The 15,103-nt window shown below is 42.5% G+C and overlaps 1 protein-coding gene across 2 annotated transcripts in view; it reads right to left on the bottom strand.

Annotated features, from left to right (window-relative positions):
- The window catches only part of OPN4 (opsin 4), a 139,522-nt gene extending 125,053 nt beyond the window's left edge, over window positions 1–14,469 (bottom strand). For both annotated transcript variants that reach the window (XM_082267625.1, XM_082267626.1), the window contains exon 1: window positions 14,054–14,469. In XM_082267625.1, coding sequence (XP_082123751.1) covers window positions 14,054–14,200 — 147 coding nt within the window. In that variant the 5' untranslated portion in view covers window positions 14,201–14,469. The remainder of the gene's footprint in view (window positions 1–14,053) is intronic.
- Window positions 14,470–15,103: the final 634 nt, after the last annotated feature.

The following is a 15,103-nucleotide window of genomic DNA, read 5'->3' as shown; positions in this document are numbered from 1 at the left end:
CTTCCCAGAAGGAAGTCTCTTCTAAAGATGATGCACAAGAAAGCCCGCAAACAGTTTGCTGAAGACAAGCAGACTAAGGGCATGGATTACAGGAACCATGTCCTGTGGTCTAATGAGACCAAGATACACTTTTTTGGTTCAGATGGTGTCAAGCATGTGTGGCAGCAAGCAGGAGTACAAAGACATGTGTGTCTTGCCTACAGTCAAGCATTTTGGTGGTGGGACTGTCATGGTCTGGGGCTGCATGAGTGCTGCCGGCACTGGGGATCTACAGTCCAATGAGGGAACCATGAATGCCAACATGTACTGTGACATACTGAAGCAGAGCATGATCCTCTCCTTTTGGAGACTGGGCCGCGGGCCAGTATTTCAACATAACGACCCCAAACACATCTCCAAGACAACTGCTGCTTTGCTAAAGAAGCTGAGGGTAAAGGTGATGGACTGGCCAGACCTAAACCCTATTGAGCATCTGTGGGGCATCCTCAAATGGAAGGTGGAGGAGCACAAGGTCTCTAACATCCACCAGCTCCGTGAAGTCGTCATGGAGGAGAGGAAGAGGACTCCAGTGGCAACCTGTGAAGCTCTGGTGAATGCCACGCCCAAGAAGGTTAAGGCAGTGCTGGAAAATAATGGTGGCCACACAAAATATTGACACTTTGGGCCCAATTTGGACATTTTTACTTCGGGGTGTATTCAATTTTGTTGCCAGCAGTTTAGACGTTAATGGCTGTGTGTAGAGTTATTTTGAGGGGACAGGAAATTTACACTGTTATGCAAGCTGTACACTCACTACTCTACATTGTAGCAAAGTGTCATTTTTTCAGTGTTGTCACATGAAAAGATATAATGAAATATTTACAAAAATGTGAGAAGTGTATGTACTCTTGTGGGATACTGTAACTTGAAACTGAAATCTCATCCCTACTCTTCAATAAACCAATCAAAAAATCTGATATTCAGATAAGAGTTTTTAGATTCTTGCACCATTCAACTTAGAGCTTTGATTGATAAAAATTGCTCTTTGAACATGCAGTAGCAATGTACATATTGTACACTGAGTTTCATGATAATGAATGCTCTGTATGACACATGCTTTGGCAAATCCATGCCTCGTTGTTTACCTTTTTGTGTATGCTACATACTTGGAGCTCTGAGGGATAAATTCCATATACATATACTGACTTCTAAGACAAAAATTCCTCTCTACGATTAAATGCTATGCCATATTCTATGTCTCAATGTTCACCTTTTTGTGCTACGTATTTTTATGAATGTACTCATGGTATGTCTAAATAACCATTTAACCACTTAAGCCCCGGAAGATTTTACCCCCTTCCTGACCAGGGGATATTTTGCGATTCGGCACTGCGTGACTTTAACGGACAATTGCGCGGTCGTGCGACGCTGTACCTAAACGAATTTGACGTCCTTTTTTTCCCACAAACAGAGCTTTTTTTGGTGGTATTTGATCACCTGTGCGATTTTTTGATCACGTGCTATAAACAAAAAAAGAGCGTCAATTTTGCAAAAATAACAATATTTTTCACATTTTTTTATATGAAATTCCCCCCAAAAAAAAAGTAAAAATCAAAATTTTTTAAAATTTTCGGCCAATTTGTTTTATGCTACATATGTTTGGTAAAAAAAATCGCAAAAAGCGTATTTTGATTGGTTTGCGCAAAAGTTATCGCGTTTACTAACAAAGGGAAAGATTTTTGTCATTTTTGTTGTTTTTTTTTTTAACGCGTAATGGCGGCGATCTGCGATTTTTTTTTGCGGTACTGCGACATTGGGGCGGACAGATCGGACCCTTGACTGACATTTGTGACACTTTTGGGGTTACCAGCGACATTTCTACAGTAATCAGTGCTATACATATGCACTGTTACTGTAAAAATACACTGGTTGTGAAGGGGTTAACTTTATTTGGAAGGGAGGGGCTGTGTGTATCCCTAGGGGCGTGCTTTCTACTGTGATTGGCTGTGGGTTGAGCTGTAAGGACACTGATCAACGGATCTACATACTAGATCCGTTTTATCAGTGTCTTTACAGCGAGGAGAATGACAGGCAGCTTGTTTACACAAGCTGCCTGACATTCTCCCTCTCCCCCGCCGATCGCCAAGTGACCGGCGGACATCGGGTCCGCTGGTCACACGCGCGGGGGGGTCCGTGACCACGCGGGAGCAGGAGCGCGCCTCCGGGGGCGCACGCTCGCTCCCTAGACCCTCACAAGCTAGTGACGTAGCCCTACGTCACTTTGCCTGTGAGGGGCTGACTGCCGACGTAGATCGGCGTTAGGCAGTCGGCAAGTGGTTAAAAAGAAAAGTGCATTCATTTAAAGTATGGGCTCCTGAGCTTTCGCAACTTAATGAGCACCCTATTTGAGTTTAAAACACAAAACTCAACCACAGAACTACCTGCCTGGAGTTTGCATGTTCTCCCTGTGTCTGCATGGGTTTCCTCCAGGTACTTTGGTTTCCTTCCACACCCCAAAGACATGCTGGTAGGTTAATTGGTTCCTGTCTAAATTGGCCCTATTATGCATACGTATGAATGTGAGTTATAAACCTTAGATTGTAAACTCTTTGATGGTAGGGACTGATGTCAAAGTACAATATACAGTATATGTAAAGCGCTGGCCCTAACACCTCTTCCACAGTACTCTAGTAATTCTCTCCAGATTGCACAGTATGTGCTAGCTCCTTTAGAAGGGATTTGGCTGCACATTTCTGATGGTAATAGAGAAGACATTTGAATATGGTAATAATGTCCTTTAGACCTCTAGGAGCGGGGACCAGTTGCAAATATAAATCTGCCTCCTTTGCTGCTATATAAACCCTTCTGTACAAGGCTCTGCAATATTGGCATGAAGAAAGAGCCAACTGCACGCTCTGAAACGCATCCTGTCCCTTTTTTGTCACTTCCAGGAACCTGCGTTCCATGCTAGCCCCGGCCACTCCTGATTGACATCACTTCCAGGCCCTGCATTCCACGCTTGTCCCGCAAACAGACAGATAAAGCCGTGGGTGCTGGCACAGTAATAAATCTTCTGTGCTGCTGAGCTATTGCCAGTGGAACTCCCCTGTCGGGAAGTTGTTTTGCCAGTAGAACTCCCCAATTAGGAAGTTATTTTGAACACTCTGGTTTTCATGCTCCCTTTGCCTTTTGTCACCTGAAAGCAGGCTTTTTAGTCTCCTGACAACATCACAGTGGTGTCCTACATCAGGGGGCAGGTCAGAACCTGCATGGTCAGTCCTCTGAGAAGAGGTAGAGATGACTGTGATCTGAGTGGAGTAAAATCTTCCTTATCTCTTTTGAGTATACATAGAATTTTTGGGAAGAATCCATATTCTTTGGCCGAGTTGGGCAATAAGTGGTTCCTACATCCAGGTCCCTCCAAGTAGATTTTATCTCTGCACCAGATTTAGAGTTAGATCTTCTAGTGTCTCCTTTACTGTTAAAAGCTGGAAAGCTTTTCCCTAGGAGCCTGAGCCAAGCCCCGGGTGAAGATGCTGTGTCAGATTAGGAAAGGTCTCAAAAGCCATATGCTTTCCAGTTCGATCAATATACAGTTTTTTGGGGGGGTCTGTTGCTAAAGACCGTGGCAATGTTTGCAGTAATTCCCTATTAGCCAAACAGGCATTGGTTCCTGCCTTTGATACCGGGGTATCAGATTGAAATTCCTTTTTCTACGACAGAGATCTTCTGTCGTACAGAGCAATATTCTGCCTTTGTCCATCTCTTCCACTTTATCATCCTGACAGGAAGAGACTAATCAGGCTTGACTGTTGTTTCTCTGAGCTAATATCTCTAAATCCTAAAAAAGGATTTGAATAGAGTTTGTTCAGTTTGGACTGCTTTGTTTTCTTTGCTACAGTCCTCTGGTCAGGTGCATTCCGAGTTTCAACGTATTCTAAAGCTCTCTTAGGGGGCAGATCTCTGCAGTCACTGTCATATCCAATGTCTCATGGGTAGACTATCTGTAAGGTTCTGGCACTCTCAGTGCCTCCTATCACATCATTTCCGGGTGCGTTCCATCTACCTAGATAGATGAAGCACATATAGGTGTGTTTCCCTTTAAGAGTGCTGACATCATCATGAGGCGCCGGACTGAACAGCTATTTAAATCACCAGCTTTCACTCACATGTGTTCGTTCAACCTGCTGTGTGCCTAGATGTGCTTTGATGCTTATATGCCTTGATGTCCACCTTACCTTGTCTTATGCTGCCGGAGCTTCCAGATTTACCTTTTGCCTGTATTGAACCGGAACCTCGCTACGGATCCCGTATCTCGCTACCGGATCACTCCTTACTACTGGACTTTGCTACTGCTAAACTATCTAGTGATAAGTACCCCACAGGGGATTCCTTACTAAACCTATATTTCCACTATCATCTGTTGCATATACAAAGACTATCTCTATCTAAGCTATTTCTGTCATCTGCATATACAAGGATTATCTCTATCTAAGCTATTCCTGTCATCTGCATATACAAGGACTATGTCTATCTAAGCTATTCCTATCATCTGCATACTACCATCACCTATCACTCTCCTAGATACTATTACTAAGTGCTCACCATATCATAGCCTGTCTCTCATCTATATACTCTCTCATATTCTATTACTCCAGTAACATCATATTGGGTGTATGTATATTGCATAAACAGGCTGTGCACGGTGATGAAGTCCTGAGAGTTGGATATGTTTGTTCAACAGAATCTCTACAAGGCTACTGAGTGTAATAATTCTGCAGCTGTAAATCCATCCACTAACAAAAACGCATGAACGTTACACTATCCCATACTCATCCAATACTTTGATGGGGGGCTGCATCTGAGATTCGAAGGAGAACAAAGACTCTATAGCCAGGGTTTACTACTTGCTCTGGACTTCCTTGCCGGCTCCAGATGAGATCTTTTTGCAGTCCAGCTTGGGTAAAGCCTGAGCTATGAAGACATGCACTCTAAGGGCTATCTCTTCAGCCAGGAAGCTTGCCAAAATCACAGCTTTGGGCTAGGAAGGATGGGATCCCCTCCAGTCTATTTGAAGTAAGGATTGAGCCATGATGTCAATCTTTATAGGGCTACATCCTCAGCAGGAATCTTGGCCAGTATCAGGGCCCTTAAGGTCCCTTGACAGCTTGCTGCTCCAGATGGAATCTTTCAGTTCAGTTTTGAGTAAAGTTTCAGTCATGAAGGCAGCCTTTCTATGGGTTCTTTTCCTTAGTCAGGAGGTTTACTGGGATTTGAGCCTTGTGCCGAGAGGGATCCTTTGGCTTCCTGACCAGTACGGATAGTGTTTTTATCCATACTGGACAGCAATCTGAGGTGGCTTTGGCATTCTATGAGAACAAAGAATTTGTTCTCCCATATGCAGGACCACCAAGAATAACTGGTTCCATGCCATGGATATTGGGATTTTTCGAATATACTCTCAAGCTACTACTTGCTCAGAGTTTTAGGACAGAATCAGCGGGACGGAGATGTCATCCAGAATTTTTGCTGGATGGGTCATTCCTGCTAGCCAATAGGCTTATATAGGCTTAGGGCTTGGTTCCTACGGAGGCAGTCACCACACAGTCATCCAGGAGTGTGTAGGCTTCATGGGCTTCCCTTGAAAGGGTTCCAGGAATATCTGGAGGGGGACATGTCTTCCATTAAGGCTGTTCTGGCTCATTGTGGGGTGTACCTATCTTCCTTATGCTGCTAAAATCTATCCATAGGGTTTGTTGGCTACGATTGAAACCCTACTTTTCCGACATCCCATCCTTGTTTTTTGGGCTAGGTAGTTCCCAAACGTATGCTGCCATGGAAGTCTGTCAGGAAAACAGAAAATGTACTATCAAATACCATGATTTTCCTTTCCTGAAGGACTCCATGGCAGCAGGAGTAGACTAGTTACTGAAGGCGGCCTCTGACTTAGCCTGAAAATGTATGAGAGTGGGGTCCTATGGGATAGGAACAGGGGTGGGGATGCCCATGTGTATGTTGCCATGGAGTCCATCAGGAAAGGTAAATAGCAGGAAGTATTTTATAGTAAATTTTCCATTTTTGTGGTCCTCTAAACCAAAATAGGAATTTAACCCTTGCACTGAGGGAGGGTGGCCCTACTGCAAGGGAGCTTTTACCCCCCTTCATGTCCAGGCCATTTTTTGCACTATGGTACTATGGTACTGCATCTCTCTTTAACTGACAATTGTGTGGTCATGTGATGATGCAGCCAAATAAAACTTATGTAATTTTTTTCCCACAAATAGAGCTTTCTTTTGGTGGTATTTGATCACTTTTTTTTTTTTTTTTGTTTTTTGCTATAAGCAAACCAATACTGACGATTTTGAAAAAAAAAATAATAATTTTTACTTTTTGGCTACAAAACATATCCAATTAAAACAAAAATGCAAAAATCAAATTTTTTTATAGATTTAGGCCAATATGTGTTCTGCTACATGTTTTTGGTAAAGAAAAATCCCAATTAGCGTATTTTGATTGGTTCACGCAAATGATATAGCGTTCAAAAAATGTTTATGGAATTTTTTATTTTTATTTTGGTTAAACTATTTTATTTATCCAGTGAAAAAACAAGACAATAATACAAAACAGTATACAGCTTTCAATGTATATACAATTTTCATGTTCAGTGTTAACAAATTTATAAAGGTATTCGTACAGAAGTACGTGGGGTTTCCCTGAGATACAGCAAGGGTTTTTGTTGCAAGACAAAATTTAAACTTCATGGAACAACATCATAAATTACACCACTTTGTTATGGGAGAGTGATAAATGTGAGGGATGATGTATGCAGCAAGATTATTCACATGTGGCAGACTTTTTGAGCCAGCGGTCCCAAATCTTATTGTATTTTGTAGGGATACCTCTGTGAGTGTATATAATTTTTTTATAAGGAAGGGCATTATTCATGTCAGTCATCCAATAAGTTAGTTTTGGGGGGGCTTGTCGCATTCACACTTTGGCTATCGTCTTTCTGGCCAGGAATAATGTTTCATGTAAGAATGTCTGGAAATATTTATCAATGTTAATTTCAGGGAGGATTTCAAGTAGGCAGGGCTTTGGATCTATAGTCAGGGGGGACCCCATGTCGTCATGTAGGAAATCTATCACTTGATTATGGAATTTTTTTTCTTTTTAAACTTGTAATGGAGCTGATCACAATTTATAGCAGGACTGTGATATTGCGGTGGACAATCCAGACACTAACGGATTTAGTTAATTAAACTTTAGAGTACAAAATTAGTCACACCTACAGAGAAACCAATCAGCTTCTAACCACAGTTTATTAAATTAAGCTTTGGCAATAAAACCTGGAAGCTGATTGGTTTCTATGTAGAAATGTGACTGATTTTGCACGCTGTAGCTTTAGTAAATAAACCCCTAAATGACACTTTACGGAAACCAGTGACACTAATACAGTGATCAGTAGTAAAAATTTGCACTATTGACACTGGCTGGGAAGGGGTAAACATCTATCACGATCAAATGGTTAACTGTGTGCCTAGCCCGTGTTTTTGTGACATGTGTGTGCTGCTTTTACTAGGGGAAGAGATGGATTTTATTCCCTGCTTTGCAGGAACACAAAATCCATACCTCCCCCACCCCTGTCAGAACTAAGATCTGCCTTGTTTACATAGGCATATCTCCATTCTGTGTGTTTCACCGGAGAATGGTGGGTGCCAGAAGACATCTAGTGCCCAGCACCCGAACATTGGCTTCTGCTGTGATTAATCACAGCAGAAGCGGGCCACCATCAGCGAGCATGTGCGCCCCCTAGGCGGAGGTGCAGAATCACGAATATATACATGATTTTGCACAGAAGAGCTACCCTGTAGCAGTAAATCTGCTATGGGGTGGATGGCAAGTGGTTAAGTTGACTGTTCACTCTTAACATTCTCCTTGCAACCTGATCCACTAGAGTAGGTACTGTTGTGAAACCTTCTGCTCCTCATCTCTCTTTTTTATTACACACACCAAACATTACGCAAACCTGTCACAACCATGTACTTACTGGAGTAAGTCATGTTGGAGAGTACGTCTTAATGTCTCTCATTATTCAGAGTCAAGAGAAGAGAAAGTGTAGATGAAATCTAGTAAGGTAGGGTCAAAACCTATAGCATGTTTTTACCCCTGTTTGTGTCTTTATAAGGGAAATTGCCCCTCTATGTTGGTACAGGTGACCACAACCACTGGGACTGAAGGTGAGGGAAAACTCAAAATCTTGAGTTGTCTCCAGAACATGAAAAGAGGGGAAATCTTCCAGGAAGAACACTTGTTCTGGTACCAACTGTCTAAGAGGGGATTTACTGTACATAACTCTGCAGAGATTGCCTACCACTTCCTTAAAGCAGTTATACACCCTGTTTTAAAAAAAATAAAGTCAGCAGCTACAAATACTGCAGCTGCTGATTTTAATATAAGGACACATATAATTAGGATACTATAGGATACTTTTTTTTTGACGGTCTTCGGATCCCTCGTGCCAGCATGTTTACTGTGGGCAACAAGCTGTGATTCCATGTGGCTTTACAGCCAGCTGCCCACTACACATGTGTGATCTGCGCTGTGCTTTGTAAATGATCCCACAGCCTTCTGGGACCTATGACATGCCCCAAAAGGTTGCAGTGGGCAAAGGGAAAGAGATTCTCCAGTGGATCCATCTGAACACCAACCTTCCTTGCGTACAAGCCAGGAATGGTAACCATGCCCAGGAAGGATATGGTTCCCAGGTGGGAGACATTGTGGTATGCAATTATTTTGTTGTCAGCTAATAAATATGGCAAGAGTGGCATGTGGATAAAACATTTTTTCACCAGCAATTGTTTTTTAAAACTTTGATTCACTTAGTTTAGAAGCACAGTGCCACCTCTGTATAAGGTATCTCACACAAGCATAGTGTCCCCTCTGTATAAGGTGTCTCACACAAGCATAGTGTCCCCTCTGTATAAAGTGTCTCACACAAGCATAGTGTCCCCTCTGTATAAAGTGTCTCATACAGTCTCATACAAGCATAGTATCCCCTCTGTATAAGGTGTCTCATACAAGCATAGTGCCCCCTCTGTAAAAGGTGTCTCATGCAAGCATAGAGTCCCCTCTGTAAAATCTGACTCACACAAGCATAGTGTCCCCTCTGAATAAAGTTTTACATACAAGCATAGTGTCCCTCTGTATAAAGTGTCTAATACAAGCATAGTGTCCCCTATGTATAAAGTGCCTCATACAAGCACTGTGTCCACTCTGTATAAGATGTATCCCACAAGCATAGTGTCCCCTCTGTTTAAGGTGTCTCATACAAACATAGTTTCCCCTCTGTATAAAGTATCTCATACAAGCATTGTGTCCCCTCTGTAAAAAGTGTCTCATACAAGCATAGTGACCCCTCTTTACAAGGTATCCTACACAAAAGCATAGTGCCCCCTCCGTAAAAAGTATCTCACCCAAGCATAGTGTCCCCTCTGTATAAGGTATCTCACCCAAGTATAGTGTCCCCTCTGTATAAGGTGTCTCACCCAAGCATAGTGTCCCCTCTGTATAAAATATCTCACACATGCATAGTCTCTCCTCAGTATAAGGTGTCACATACAAGCATAGTATCCCCTCTGTATAAAGTGTCTCATCCAAGCATAGTGCCCCCTCTGTAAAAAGTGTCTCATACAAGCATAGTGTCCCCTCTGTATAAAGGGTCTCACACAAGCATAGTGTCCCCTCTGTATAAGGTAATTCACCCCAGCATAGTGTCCCCTCTGTATAAGGTGTCTCACACAAGCATGGTGCCCCCCCCCCCTGTATAAAGGATCTCACACAGGCATAGTCCCCGCTTTGTAAAAAGTGTCTCATTAAAGCATTGTGTCCCCTCTGTATAAGGTGTCTCACCCAATCATAGTGTCCCCTCTATATAAGTTATCTCACTCAAGCATAGTGCCCCCATTGTAAAAGGTATCTCACCTAAGCATCAAGTTCCCTCTGTCTAAGGTATCTCACACAATCATAGTGTCCTCTCTGTATAAGGCGTCTCATACAAGCATAGTGCCCCCATTGTAAAAGGTATCTCACCTAAGCATCATGTTCCCTCTGTCTAAGGTATCTCACACAATCATAGTGTCCTCTCTGTATAAGGTGTCTCATACAAGCATAGTGCCCCCTCTGTAAAAGGTATCTCACACAATCATAGTGTCCTCTCTGTATAAGGTGTCTCATACAAGCATAGTGCCCCCTCTGTAGAAGGTCTCTCGCCCAAGCATAGGGTCCCCTCTGTATAAGATATCTCACACAAGCATAGTGTCCCCTCTGTATAATCTGACTCACACAAGCATAGTGTCCCCTCTGAATAAAGTTTCTCATGCAACCATTGTGTCCCCTCTGTAAAAAGTGTCTCATACAAACATAGTGCCCCCTCTATATAAGATATCTCACACGAGCATAGTGTCCCCTCTGTATAAGTTGTCTCACCCAAGCATACTGCCCCCTCTATATAAGGTATCTCACACAAGCATAGTTCCCTTCTGTATAAGATATATCACAAAAGCATAGTGCCCCCTCTATTAAGTGTCACATACAAGCATAGTGTCCCCTCTGTTAAGTGTCTCACACAAGCATAGTGTCCCCTCTGTTAAGTGTCTCACACAAGCATAGTGTCCCCTCTGTATGAAGTGTCTCACACAGGCTTAATGCCCCCTCTGTATAAAGGACCTCATACAGGCATAGTGTCCGCTCCTGTATAAAGTGTCTCACACAAGCATAGTGTCCCCTCCAGGACTACATTGGGAATAAAAACCAGCCCTGGAAATAATTTCATAGCCCATAGCATTATTATACCTGTCCAACAGCATAACGTCATTATTTTCTTGTTCATAAAAGGGAAAACCATGAATTTTAAAGCACATTTGAAGAGTGTTTTATATATATATATATATATATATATATATATATATAGATAAGACAGATAGGAAAGCATATAGTGCTTTATAAGAGCAAATGTAGGTTAAAAGTGGTAAAAGTGCGGACATGGTACAGGAGGACTAGTCAGAGGCTGCGGAAATGGTACAAGAGAACATGTTAGAGGCTGTGCGGACATGGTAGAGGAGGACATGTCAGAGGCTGCGGAAATAGTACAGGAGGACATGTCAGAGGCTGCAGATATGGTACAGGAGGACATGTCAGAGACAGCAGACACAGTAAAGGAGGAGATGGTCAGAAGCTGCAGACACGGTACAGAAGGAGATTGCAAGAGGCTGCAGACATGGTACAGGGGGAGATGGTCAGAGGCTGCAGACATGGTACAGGAGATGTCAGAGGCAGCGGACATGGTACAGGAGGAGATGTCAGATGCTGCGGACATGGTACAGGAGATGCAGAGGCTACGAACATGGTACAGGAGATGCAGGGGCTGCAGTCATAGTGCAGGAGATGAAGGGGATGTGGACTTGGTACAGGAGGAGATGTCAGAGGCTGCGGGCATGGTACAGGAAATGCAGAGGCTGCAGGCATGGTACAGGAAATGCAGAGGCTGAGGGCATGGTACAGGAGATGCAGAGGCTGTGGGCATGGTACAGGAGATGCAGGGGCTGTGGGCATTTTATAGGAGATGCAGGGGCTGCAGGCAAGGTACAGGAGAGGCAGGGGCTGCGGGTATGGTACAGGAGAGGCAGGGGCTGTGGACATGGTATAGGAGGAGGCAGCAGGCATGCTACAGACGATGCAGAGGCTTTGAACATGTTACAGGAGATGCAGAGGCTGCAGGCATGGTAGAGGTGATGCAGAGGCTTTGGGCATGGTACAAAAGATGCAGGGGCTGCAGACATGGCACAGGAGGAGGCAGAGGCTGCGGGCATGGTACAGGAGATGCAGGGACTGCGGACATGGTACAGGAAGAGGCAGCAGGCATGTTTCAGGAGATGTAGAGGCTGGGGGCATGGTTCAGGAGATGCAGAGGCTGGGAGCATGGTACAGGAGATGCAGAGGCTGCAGGCATGGTACAAGAGATGCAGATGAAGACACAGAAGTAGGCAGCATGCATTGTACAGGAGATGCAGGAGCTGCAGACATGGTACAGGAGGAGGCAGAGGCTGCGGGCATGGTACAGGAGGAGGCAGCGGGTTTGGTACAGGAGATGCAAGGGCTGTGGGCATGGTACAGGAGGAGGCAGCTGGCATAGTACAGGGGATGAAGGGCTGCGGACATGGTACAGCAGGATCCAGCAGGCATAAGATAGAAGATGCAGGGACTGTGGACATGGTACAGGAGATGCAGAGGCTGCAGAGGGGTCTTACCGGGCTGTGATGAGGTGCGGACGGAATATCACTGCTGCCTTACATTTAAAAATGGCGCCTTCCAGCGCCATTACATCACTGCGCATGCACCTGCCTGCCCGAGAATGGCTGAGCGTGTATGGGCTTTTCCGAGTGGCGGCAGTGCATGTGCAGTTTACATGTTGGCTGGGGCCCGGCCGTAACCATAAATTTTACAGGTGCTGCTGCCCTCAAAGCAGCCCCAGGGCAGGCGGCCATGCCGGCCTGCTGGGAAGTTTCCTGGTATCCGGGTAGGCCAGTCCAACTCCGGTCCCCTCTTTATAAAGTGTCTCACACAAGTATAGTGTCCCCTCTGTATAAGTTGCCTCATGCCAATCCTAAATGCTTGGAGAGTACATTTCTTATACCCCAGCTAAGAGCCTTCAACACCTGCTGAACATTAGCATACCCAGTGCCTATCATAAAAGTGCATCACCAAAACCAGCAGAAAGGGACAATCCCCATGCCCACAAAAAGGACATACCTTAATCCTTGTGTCCCGTTATTTCAAGAGTCACTGCTATTATTCAAGGAATGGACTCTTCTCATGGAAACAAGCCCTGTCATCTCTTACGGTGACTTCTTCGGTGGTAGTCCATGCAACAGCATGGCTCTGAAATTTTAGTTACAGTAGGCCACAATTTGATTGTTAACTTTTTCCAAAAAATAGTTTGGACAAAAAAATTCAGTCTAAAAAAAGTAGTTGTGTTATGCCTTGTTTATTCATTTGTTGTGTGTTTGCCTGTAATTCCCCGTTAACCAGCAAACACTCTTATTTTACCCTTGAATTTGCTCTTCTAAACCACTTAGCACTTGCATGGGACTTCACAGGTTTCAACCTCCAATGCAGACATTTGACTTCAAGACAAATGACAACTACATTTTTTTTTTTTCATGGCATTGTCTAACATACACTGGAAAATAAATAGTTTAATATGCAGTAAATATCACTTGGTGGTTTGTAAGATACGCTATATTTATATACTAAAATAGTTTAAATAGAAATGAAGGTCATATGTAAACGCATCAACTTTTTTTTTCTCTTCCTTTATTATTTTCTCTGCATTTTATTCAACAGTTTTCACTGTTTTTTTTTGTTTTTTGTTTTTTTTTTTACAATTTTTTGCTTTCTAAATAGTTTTTCTTAGTTTACAATACAACAAACATAGCTGCGCTGTGCTGTACTATGACCACAGTACAATTTAACAGTATACTAAACCACACAACTTGCATTTTCTTCGTATTATTAATAAAGCCTAATGGGATATATATTTAAAGTTACTGAGCTTGACAAAATAGATATTTTCTGTATTTTAAAAATAAGCAATTCAGGTCAAATACAAATAATAGAAAAATAAAATAACCTTAGTGCCCATAGGTTAGCATTTTAAATATCACTAATAAATATTAAAATATCAAAAATAAAAAAATATATAAAATATTAAAATCAAAAATTAGTTTCAAATTATTTAATTATTTGTAAAGTTGCAAATGTACATACAAGGTTTTTAGTTGCATATGTTTTGCTGCATGTAAATATGGTTTAGAGTTACATGAGTTAACATGACAGAGGTTCAATTGATGAAGAACATATATGTCAGGTTAAAGAGCTTTGTTTTGTTTTAAGTGACAGTTATTTTCAGGTGGGTCCAATGAGATCTGAATATCACATTTAAATGGCTAAAATAAAGCTCCTTAATCTTGTGCTAGAGATTTGTATATTATGGTTCCGCAGGTAGGATAGAACTTACCATAGTGGTGAAGACTGGTGGTAGTTCCACAAGTCTGTATGAGCTTGCTTCTGAACTATTCCAGGTGCTCAGGGACTCCAGAATCCTAGTGCAGTTAGCATCTTGAGGAGGGCAAGTGATGCCCTTTCTAATAGACAAAGTGTTCATCCTTAGATTAAGTTAACTTTCAGGATCTGTTGACTGTCTTTAGTAGTTCTGACAGTGATCTGGCTTTTCTGAAGCAGAGATGGAGATTGTTTATCTGTGCAGCTGCAGATAACTGCTTTCATGTGCTGCTGCCAGGAGGCAGAGATGCAGCCTCCCTTTAAATATAAGAGCATGTACTGGCCGCACATGCTCACTGAATGTCTGCTCTCATTCATACTACAATTAAATGATGCCATTCAAAGACACTTCTTGTCTGTACTCTTTTTGATCTTAGCAAATTAAAATCAGCCATACCATGTATTAAGATAATGTGCTTTGAAAGGCATTCAAAGACAGGTTGACCTGCTTATGAATACTTAGGAATGTGTTGTCATCTTTTTCCTTACAGACAATTTTTCATAATCTTTCGTTAGATAACACACCTTGCGCTGATCCTGATTATTTAAGATAAGAGGAAGGAGGCATTTTGAAGCAACAATAATTAGGTCATCATCAGCAATCTAACATTTTTTTTTTCACTTTTGTATGTCTTTTCTTGGGATTTAAGAATAAAAGGCATATATTTGAAATGCTTTAGTAAATCAAGTAACACCATCATAATGTGCCACTCATTGTGTGAATTAGTGATCGACCTATATTGTTTTTTTTATTGCCGATACCAATATTTTGGTCATTGCATATCGGTATCGGCCGATATCTGCCGATATTTTCGGACATTTAAAAAACATTTTTTTTTACAGGTACTTTTGTGGAGGGATCTAGGAGGCTAAAAGACCCCAAACCTCTCCTCTGCACTTAAAAGCATTCAAAACCCCAAGTTTGGCTGTTTTGAATGCTGTCATTTTTTTTTAATTTGGCGCCGAAAACCCAGAAGTGATGTCATGACATCACTTCCGGGTTTTT

Source organism: Pelophylax lessonae (genome assembly GCF_965119305.1).
Source record: "Pelophylax lessonae genome assembly, chromosome: 9".
Lineage (NCBI taxonomy): Eukaryota > Metazoa > Chordata > Amphibia > Anura > Ranidae > Pelophylax > Pelophylax lessonae.
Note: the sequence above shows the minus strand (reverse complement) of the source record. Positions and strands in the feature narration are given on the sequence as shown.